We start from the raw sequence: 9,905 nt of genomic DNA on the forward strand, positions 1-9,905 counted from the left end.
CATTTTGGAGACTCTGTTGCAGTTTTTAACCATATATAGGTTTTTACTCTGAATAGTTTGAGGCTGTAAAAATGGTCAGATCCTGGTGTTTATTGACACACTTAGTAAAATCTTTAGAAAATGAAGTTATGTAAACGTGTAGTTTTCAGTACAGTCTGTTATAGAAGTTTGCTGTTTAGAGCAGATGCTAGCTTATTTAATTGTTTTGTTAATTATATAATGATTAATTTATAACAATCATCCAGTCAGAGGATGAATCCTGATGACCTTTATTGATGCTCTGACGTTTAATTAACATCACCACATAATTTCTGTGTCCACTTCATCTGTAGGTTTAAGACACAGTGCTGTCAAAATACTAAACATCCAACTTATAATGACTGTGTTTAAACCCAGTATATACACACGTGGACAAAATTGTTGGTACCCCTCAGTTAAAGAAGGAAAAACCCACAATTCTCACTGAAATCACTTGAAACTCACAAAAGTAACAATAAATAAAAATTTATTGAAAATTAAATAATCAAAATCAGCCATCACTTTTGAATTGTTGATTAACATAATTATTAAAAAAAAAAAACTAATGAAATAGGGCTGGACAAAAATGATGGTACCCATAACTTAATATTTTGTTGCACAACCTTTTGAGGCAATCACTGCAATTAAACGATTTCTGTATTTGTCAATGAGCGTTCTGCAGCTGTCAACAGGTATTTTGGCCCACTCCTCATGAGCAAACAGCTCCAGTTGTCTCAGGTTTGATGGGTGTCTTCTCCAAATGGCATGTTTCAGCTCCTTCCACATATGTTCAATGGGATTCAGATCTGGGCTCATAGAAGGCCACTTTAGAATAGTCCAACGCTTTTCTCTCAGCCATTCTTGGGTGTTTTTGGCTGTGTGTTTTGGATCGTTGTCCTGTTGGAAGACCCATGACCTGCGACTGAGACCAAGCTTTCTGACACTAGGCAGCACATTTCTCTCCAGAATGCCTTGATAGTCTTCAGATTTCATCGTACCTTGCACACTTTCAAGACACCCTGTGCCAGATGCAGCAAAGCAGCCCCAAAACATTACTGAGCCTCCTCCATGTTTCACCGTAGGGACAGTGTTCTTTTCTTCGTATGCTTGGTTTTTGAGTCTATGAACATAGAGTTGATGTGCCTTACCAAAAAGCTCCAGTTTGGTCTCATCTGTCCAAAGGACATTCTCCCAGAAGCTTTGTGGCTTGTCAACATGCATTTTTGCAAATTCCAGTCTGGCTTTTTTATGAGTTTTTTTCAGCAGTGGTGTCCTCCTTGGTCGTCTCCCATGAAGTCCACTTTGGCTCAAACAACGACGAATGGTGCGATCTGACACTGATGTACCTTGGCCTTGGAGTTCACCTTTAATTTCTTTGGAGGTTGCTCTGGGCTCTTTGGATACAATTCCAACGATCCGTCTCTTCAATTTGTCATCAATTTTCCTCTTGCGGCCACGTCCAGGGAGGTTGGCTACTGTCCCGTGGGTCTTGAACTTGTGAATAATATGAGCCACTGTTGTCACAGGAACTTCAAGCTGTTTAGAGATGGTCTTATAGCCTTTACCTTTAAGATGTTTGTCTATAATTTTTTTTCGGATGTCCTGGGACAATTCTCTCCTTCGCTTTCTGTTGTCCATGTTCAGTGTGGTACACACCTTTTCACCAAACAGCAGGGTGACTACTTGTCTCCCTTTAAATAGGCAGACTGACTGATTATGAGTTTGGAAACACCTGTGATGTCAATTAAATGACACACCTGAGTTAATCATGTCACTCTGGTCAAATAGTTTTCAATCTTTTATAGAGGTACCATCATTTTTGTCCAGGCCTGTTTCATTAGTTTGTTTTTTTAAATAATTATGTTAATCAACAATTCAAAAGTAATGGCTGTTTTTGATTATTTAATTTTCAATAAATTTTTATTTATTGTTACTTTTGTGAGTTTCAAGTGATTTCAGTGAGAATTGTGGGTTTTTCCTTCTTTAACTGAGGGATACCAACAATTTTGTCCACGTGTGTACTGTCTTTTAGCTCTGTTTTGGTCTCTAACAGCTTGATCCTGTGCTTTCAGGTTGTTCTCCCACAGCAGGCTGATAATGAGGTGCAGTCAGACCATTCTACAGCACTGACACAGAGCTGTGAGGATATTTCTGGCAATACAACACAATTTATGCAGAAATATTTCTTTAACGTTTAGAAGACCATTCAGATGGACCATCGTTAATTCATGAAAGGTATCTAATTGAAAGTGACAAATTCTAGTTGTAATTTGTGGAAGAGCTCATTCAAAAGTCACTTTATTCCAAGAAACACTAATATAAGATGAAATAACTGACACATGCCAGTACTGAATGCACAGTGCTTCTTAGTGCATGATTCAGGTCACTACCAACTCCTGCCTCAATTTGGCACATAATTTATGGTTCTACTTTGAGCCACTTCTTTCCTTTTCTTATATAATCTACTTTATACTTCAACAACTTAAACTTACATTAAAATCTTTGTCTTAGAGGTTTGTCTCTGAACAAACACTTAAAGTTTGTGAAAATTATGAAGCTGAAAATCAAGTACTACTTTCTCTTAATTGTAGAAATACTGTGCTACTGGAATCAGCCTTGAAAACTCGTATATTTTTCATTGTTGAATTTAAGATTCCCAGAAACACTGAAGACATCACTTGCTGTATATATATAAAACACTGTCTTCATTTCATTTTAGATTCATTTAAGCTCCGTTTTGTGAGTATTATACTTTATTACTTTCTAAAAACTAAGTAATCTGTGAGGTAGATTGGATGAACCGATCTGGTGTAAAAGGAGTGAAGGCTGCTGTCATTGAATTCTGTGTATTTTACTGTATTTATTCACACTTTACACATGCACAGTGGAAAAAAATGTGTCATATTCCATCGCCACCTGCATTTGAACAAATACCAACGCTGCGGTTTTTACTCACAGCACAGTGGAACTGCTAACAAAGATGAGTTGAGTTGAGAATCATCGTTTTGAGGAAAACAAAAGCAACAACTTCTAAATAAATTAAACTGCCTTTGCAGCGCTACAGCTCAGAGCACCGTCGCCTGAAATGTGGCTCAGACAGACAGTTTTATAAATATGAGAGTGGTTTCTGCTCTGGATCTAGAGTTCGTCTTTCTCCTCTCCTGGACAGTAGCAGGCCGCCCTCTGGCTGTTCATGTAGGGTCTGCAGCCCAGAGTCCACACTGTGTTGAACAGAGTGTCGGCTACAGTTTCACATGCTGAGGAAAGAGGAAAAAGAAAAGACAGTCAGAGCACAGCAGGGTGTTCACAGATTCCAAAGATAAAACAATGTTCTGTTAAACCTGTACTGCTACAAGAAATGTGATCATAGCTGGTTAATGAGCTGTATTCATGTGGTGCCCTTCTACAACAACGTTAACATCCAAACAATAAAACCAACCAGAAAAACAACATAGCCACAATTAAGAGACATTTTATCATGATAGTAATTTTCTGACCCTCTGAACTCCAAGCAGTTTCCGCCAAATAACTTGGCGTAATTCTATGACCATCAGCGTTCGTCTGTCTGTCTGTGCCCAAAAACAGACTAACAGTTATGGATTTTGGATGACATTTTCAGGGAAGGTCAGAAATGACACAAGGACCAACTGATTAGATTTTGGCAGTGATGTGGCTTTTAGTCTGGATCCCTGGATTTGTTAAAGATTTCTGTATCATTGCAAGATAGTGGAACGGCGTCACTGTAACCATGGCAACAAGTGAACTGTACGTCAGCTGCCTGGTGATGATCGCATGATTGTGATCCTACTACAAATCCACCACTGTGAACTTATCCATCGGAAATGATACAAGGAATAATTAAGTTGTGGGGGTGTTCCTGAGTCCCATCAATTCCTGCCGTCCGCTACGTATTTAGGTCACGTGATTCGGTATCCGTACATAACGTACACACACATAACACACACATGCTCAGCACAAGGTCATTTTGTTTGTGGGTACGTCTGTATTAAATGGCTGCATTCTATGGTGCTGTGATTTCTGATCATCAATATCTTAATAAATTCTGCATTTATATTTTTAAAAAATGCTGCATCTCTGGGTGCTTTTCTTGTTATTCACTGAGCTCATTATTCATGTAAATATAAAGTCCTGCAGCTCTCACAGAAAAATTGTGATGAGACCGAGAGAGAACTCAGAAATATCTTTTGTGCAGCATGACACAGTTATAAAGCCATAAACCATATAAAAAAAGAAAAAAAATGTGTTGAAATTCTTCATTTGTTTTACAAAAACTAAAAAAACAAACTTTAAAATGCATTTCAAACACATCGGCAGGTTTTGAGGTTCAGAGGGTTAAAAAAAGACATTTCTAGTCTGAAATATTCTCAGAGGAAGTTCCATAACTTAAACTTCGAGGTGAAGGTGATCAGTGCTGAAGTAAAAGGGCTCATTAGATTAAGTAAAGCTTTAAAGAGCCGCTGACCTTCTACTTTTGACACAAAGCCGAGGCTCTTCTTTAGATCCGAGCAGATGCTGTGGAGGCACCAGCGGAACTTGGAGTCGCAGCGATATTTGTTGGAGCCGCAGGTGTCGTAACACGTGTCCAACTGGTTGCAGCACTTGGTCATGGCAGGGATGCCCATGTCCATCTGATGGGGAAGAAAAAGGATTAATCTGGTAATTAATGCAGACCTCACACCAAACAGAGAGCTCTGGATGTTTAAGGACTGTAGGAAAACTTGGATCAGATATGGATCATGTAATTCCTCTTTTTTGCAAAAGACATCTATTGTTGATTCACAGTTTTGATGAAAATTGGATGTTTTTTTGTTTGTTTCTTTTTGCCTGCAGGAACCTGAAGGCTGTTTAAGGGCAGTCTGAACCTGTTTGTTAGTCAAACATACAGTATATTAGCATTTTGTTCAGCATTTGTCAGTGTTTTGCTTGACTGAGCACTTGGTTTGTTGTTGTACACCGTATATTTACACAGTTGTGCTCATAAGTTTAGATACCCTGGCAAAATTTGTGAAATATTGTCCTTTATTTTTTTCCAAAATATGTTTGATCCTGGAAAAACTTTTCTTTCCTTTAGGGTTCATGATAAAAACAAAGTTATTTATTGTCTTTGCTCTGATCATTCATGTTGTCATTGAATAATGGTCCATATGTTACAAATTCTGCCGGGGTATGTAAACTTATGAGCACAACTGTAAGAGGATTTCTGATTTTCTTCATCTTCAGTTTTCTTCTTCAACTTCTGAGCATGTTCCAACTGCAAGAACCACCCTTTAGAACCTCTTTCTGGACAGTTTTTAGGGGATTAAAAAGTACCTTCTCCAGGAACGATACTTCTGAGCTGCCGTGAAAAATTTCAGCAGTGATTGGTTACACCTAGAGAGGAGAGTAAGCACCATTTTTCTGCCCTCTTGATGCCCCCGTCTCACCATTTTCAGCATAAAATCCACCATAAATGGTAAAATAACAAATATCCATTGTTCTTTCTCCTACAGTACGTCCAGTAGCTAGTATTTGCAGTTGTTTTGGTGCAGCAGAAAAGCTGAAAGAGGTGATTAAGAGCCGTTTCCATGGTAATTCTCTGCCCCGAATTCCTGCAGTAGTGGTGTGTTTTATTTTTAGTCCCAATTTCAGTGAATTTTGCTTTTGTCAGGTTTAGCTGAGCTTTCATCAGTGATTTTATTTTTAGTCAGTTTTTTTTTTTACCTTTTACTTCTGAGCGATTTCAGGCTACAGCCGCATGTATGCAGTCACCACAGTCACTAAAATAGTGCCGATGCTGAGTTTAATCTGACAGGAAGTCAGTGTGAATCACCGGATGTAGACTCATTTTTTTTCAAGATATTTAGAAGAATTTTCTTGCAAAATTTGTTTTTTTTTTTTAAAAATAATACTTTTAAGGGAAACTTTTAAGGAATTATTAGAATTTTCTTCCTGAAGGTTTTGCAAATTTTCAGAAATTTGGGGATTTTTTTTTTTGCTGAATTTTGGGATTTTTTTCAGACAAGGAACAATATTTTTTGGAGCCTGTAAATGAGGACAACAGGAGGGTTAAACAAATAAAAACCACACCTTTTTTTTTACAGCAGAGTTCTAATGAGGTGCAGTCAGACCATTCTACGGTGCTGACAGCTGTGGAGATATTTCTTCTTGAGTGAGACTTAATGTAGAATTATTCCTTTAGCAAACATCTAGTAATCAAATTGGATGGAAAACCATCAATAATTCATAAAAGATATCTAAATTAAAGTAATATTTTTGCATTTTTTTAAGCCATTTTGTTGCCACTTCTTTTCAATTTTTTGTTGTAATCTGTGGAATAGCTCAGGTAAAATCAGTTTATTACAACAAACAGTAATGGAGGATAAAACAACTAGCTGTCCATTTATTTTTCAGTGAATAGTCAGAATAGACCCACCCCTTCTGGAATGGGGAGACCGAAGAAGTAGGAGCTGCATCCGTTGGGTTCAGGCGTCTGGTATCCGAGTCGAGGAAGAGGAGCTTTACCTGAGGGGCGAAACAAGGCAGAAAAAACATCAAGTATAGGTCATGTTTCACAACTGGCTGGTGTGAGGGAGCTACACTCTGATAACCTCGTGGGTTTAAAGCAGATTCATGTTTGCACATCCTGTGTTCAGCATTTGGTTCATTCTATCTGACACATTCATCCACAGGTCACAGTCCATTTCCAGGCCCTCGTCCAGATGATAACAAAAAAGATAAGTGAAGAGTTTACAACATTAGCCTGAGCAAATCCTATTAGAGTAGAGGTGTGCTGTGGCTTATCTCACATGATAGTTTATTAAAGAGCAACACAGGAGTGTCTGTTCAAAGATTTATTGACCAGAGAACTTTTTTTTAGCTGATATTTGTTTGTGCCTTAATATCAGTAATGTAAGATCACCTCTTTATAGTAATTTTAAATCAAATTTAAATGAGAGTTTGCTGAATTTCTCTGTGAGAGAGGCAGTGTTAACCTTAAGCAGACTGAGTGTGTACTAGAAGCAAATGTAAAAGAGCAGTAAAAGAAGCTCAGTGATTAATAAGACTCTGAGGATGCAGCTTCAGCATCTTGTTATAAAGGGCTGTGCTGCAGACGTGGCTTCATCATCAGAGATAACAGTTTATTATATGCACTTTTATAAAGATTACATTTTGATGATTCTTTATCTACACCTGTGACCAAATAACACAGAATGTATTCTGTGTTTCCTTTAGAATTGTGTCTTAATAATGTTTTAAAGGCTTTGAAATGGAAAAAAGACTCTACATACTGTAAATATTTTACTACTTAAATTTTTCACTTGTTTCCCATAATTATCACTCACTGCACTGTGTCAATACAATCCACAGTTTAGCTGAAATCCCTGAATTTATGTTATGTAATTGTTGGTCACAGCTATGTCATTATTAGTTTCTTGGCTACAACAAGGAATGCAGAATTTATTGTTTTTACAAACTCTAGTTAGAGCAACAGTTTCACAGTGAAGCTTCTGATGTCCACATTTTCAACATTTTTGGAAAATCTTCCAACATTTTTTGGTGCAAAAAATGAAAGGTGAAAAATGTTTCTTAAGAACATTCACCCAGGTTTCTCTGGATTTTGGTTGATTTTTTTGTGAATGTTCTTAAAGAAAATATTAGAAATTTTACTAATATATATATATATCTTCACTTTAGATATTTTTAGGATTTTTTTTTCAAAGATTTTTACTCATTTTTTTGAAAATATTTTCTATCCATTTTCTTACATAAAACTTTTCAGGGAATCTGTTAAGGAATTTTTTTTAAATAAAACTTTTTATGGAATCTGTTCAGGAATTATTGGAATTTTCTCCCTGAAGGTTTTGCAAATTTTCAGAAATTTGAGGAATTTTTTTTGCAGATTTTTTGGGATTTTTTTCAGACATGGAAACTATATTTTTTTGTGTCTGTAAATGAGGGTTAAAGGGAAGCTGTAATAAACTTCTGTACTTCATTTAACTCAGCAAATATACAATACAGATATATGAACACAAGTGGAGGGCCCCATTCACACTGGCTGATCAGTGTGAATATTTCTACTTTTCCGTCTAACCAACTCACCGTATCTACAGCGGTATTGGCAAACTCCATCACGTCCGCCCATGAACTCCAGCATCGAGTCAAAGTAGCCGCTGACGGCCTCAAAGCTGCCTCTGAGGGAGTCCATCCCCCAGTCATTCTCCTCACCCTCAGCCTGCCTGCCCTCCGAGCCTTCGCCTGGTGGTGGTGCTGCTGCCGGGTCTCCAGCCTCCTGACCCACAGAACTGTGGCTGAAGAGGCCCAGCAGGAGCAGCAGGGGAACAGCACGGGCCCAGCAGACCATCCTGCAGCTCAGAGTGAACACAGGTAGAATAATGACAGTCACAGAGGCAATACTGAAACTGTCTGCATGACCTGAACTTTGAGCCAGACTCAGGGACGGCCTCACATGTGGAGGACCAAAGTCCGGCTTGTATCTCATCTTTTTAACATGTCTGAGCTTTTATCGTTGCTGTTGGTTGATGAGGAGCACAGTTTTGTTCACGAGCTGATTTAATGACATTATAATCCCACTCATTTTATAGTAAGCTCCTCTGAACCTCAAAACCTGCTGGCAGGTTTAAAAGGCACGTTGTCTTTTAAAACATAATCCACAAAATTACATCATTTATCAGAGCCAGAAACTTTAAAAATAGAAAAAATCAAAGTACAGAGACGGCTGAACTGCAGACTGTGTTTATATCGACCACAAAGGAGACAAGTATAGAAACAAATTAAAAATGTAAGTAGGACAATATCCATAGCATGTACAGTCACAGATTAATTTTCTCAGATATGGTACCACTTGTGGAAAGTGTTGTACATGTTCATTCCAGTTTTTTTCTATTTTCATACAGTAAAATGCACATTTCAGAGCATGAATACATACAACACTACTATTAATAAGACATTATGTGAATAAAAATATAACAAGTGACAATGTATAAATGCAATGTATAAGGTATAACACTAGAGAAAGATTGAAGTAGATCAGCAATTTTTCTTTTTTTTTTTTTTTGCATAAATGAACCATCCAGTGTTTTAACAGATGTGCAGAAAATAACACAGCAGGGTCAAACACATGAAAAACAGTCAAGTAAATACCAGAAAACACAAAGTTACAATATCATTATTGACTGATTGATTAAAAGGATAGAAATTTAATATGATAGGATATAAGTGTTGTAATTGCTGTGCTTTAAAAGGATTTTAAATTTTATCTTCACTTATTTACTTTTGTGAAGTCAACACATGTACCAGAAAATACAACTTTTTTTTGCAAGTTTGATTCAAATGTTTTTCCAACAAAAGATGTACTTATCAAATCGGATGCAAATAAATTTACTACAACAACAACACAAAAACATAGAAATACAGTGGTGGAATAAGGTTTCCGGACACCCCATACATTTGTGAAATGCTGCATAAAGAATTAATCCTAAAACTTAAAATGTATTGGTTCCATAAAAATAGCAGATTTGGTAGAATTTTGTTTTGTTAGTTTTTTTTGAAAACCATAAACAAAAAAAAATCTTTTGTATTTGTGTCTGTCTAATGCAGCAACACAAAAAGATTTTTCCACAAATATTTCATGATGATATTTGATATTGTGTAAAATGTTATAAGTTTCGGAAAACTTTTTTCCACCACTGTATCAGAATATATGTGACAACCATAGACTGCATATAATAATAATAATAATAATAATAATAATAATATATATATATATACATACATACATACATACATACATACATACATACATACATACATACATATATTAATTTATATAATATATAACTGTAAATGTAGTTTATGGTGACAACTGT

The 9,905-nt window shown here is 36.6% G+C and overlaps 1 protein-coding gene across 1 annotated transcript; it reads right to left on the reverse strand.

Moving 5' to 3' along the window:
* Positions 1-2,993: 2,993 nt before the first annotated feature.
* Positions 2,994-8,533, reverse strand: LOC110950643 (group XIIB secretory phospholipase A2-like protein). Its single transcript, XM_022193347.2, has 4 exons — positions 8,119-8,533; positions 6,452-6,540; positions 4,502-4,667; positions 2,994-3,275 (listed from the first exon to the last, which is right to left on the reverse strand). Exons 1-4 carry the CDS (start codon positions 8,516-8,518, stop codon positions 3,157-3,159), a joined length of 774 nt encoding a protein of 257 aa, XP_022049039.1. The 5' UTR covers positions 8,519-8,533; the 3' UTR covers positions 2,994-3,156.
* Positions 8,534-9,905: the final 1,372 nt, after the last annotated feature.

This window comes from Acanthochromis polyacanthus, chromosome 3 (genome assembly GCF_021347895.1).
Source record: "Acanthochromis polyacanthus isolate Apoly-LR-REF ecotype Palm Island chromosome 3, KAUST_Apoly_ChrSc, whole genome shotgun sequence".
NCBI lineage: Eukaryota > Metazoa > Chordata > Actinopteri > Pomacentridae > Acanthochromis > Acanthochromis polyacanthus.

Bases quoted from the DNA above. Each gene is read 5' to 3' on its own strand.
- LOC110950643 (XM_022193347.2), bottom strand. From the start codon at position 8,518: ATGAGATACAAGCCGGACTTTGGTCCTCCACATGTGAGGCCGTCCCTG. The intron at 6,541-8,118 runs GTGAGTTGGTTA...TTCGCCCCTCAG, and splicing joins CCAATACCGCTGTAGATACG to GTAAAGCTCCTCTTCCTCGA. The intron at 3,276-4,501 runs GTCAGCGGCTCT...CTCTTTCCTCAG, and splicing joins CTTTGTGTCAAAAGTAGAAG to CATGTGAAACTGTAGCCGAC.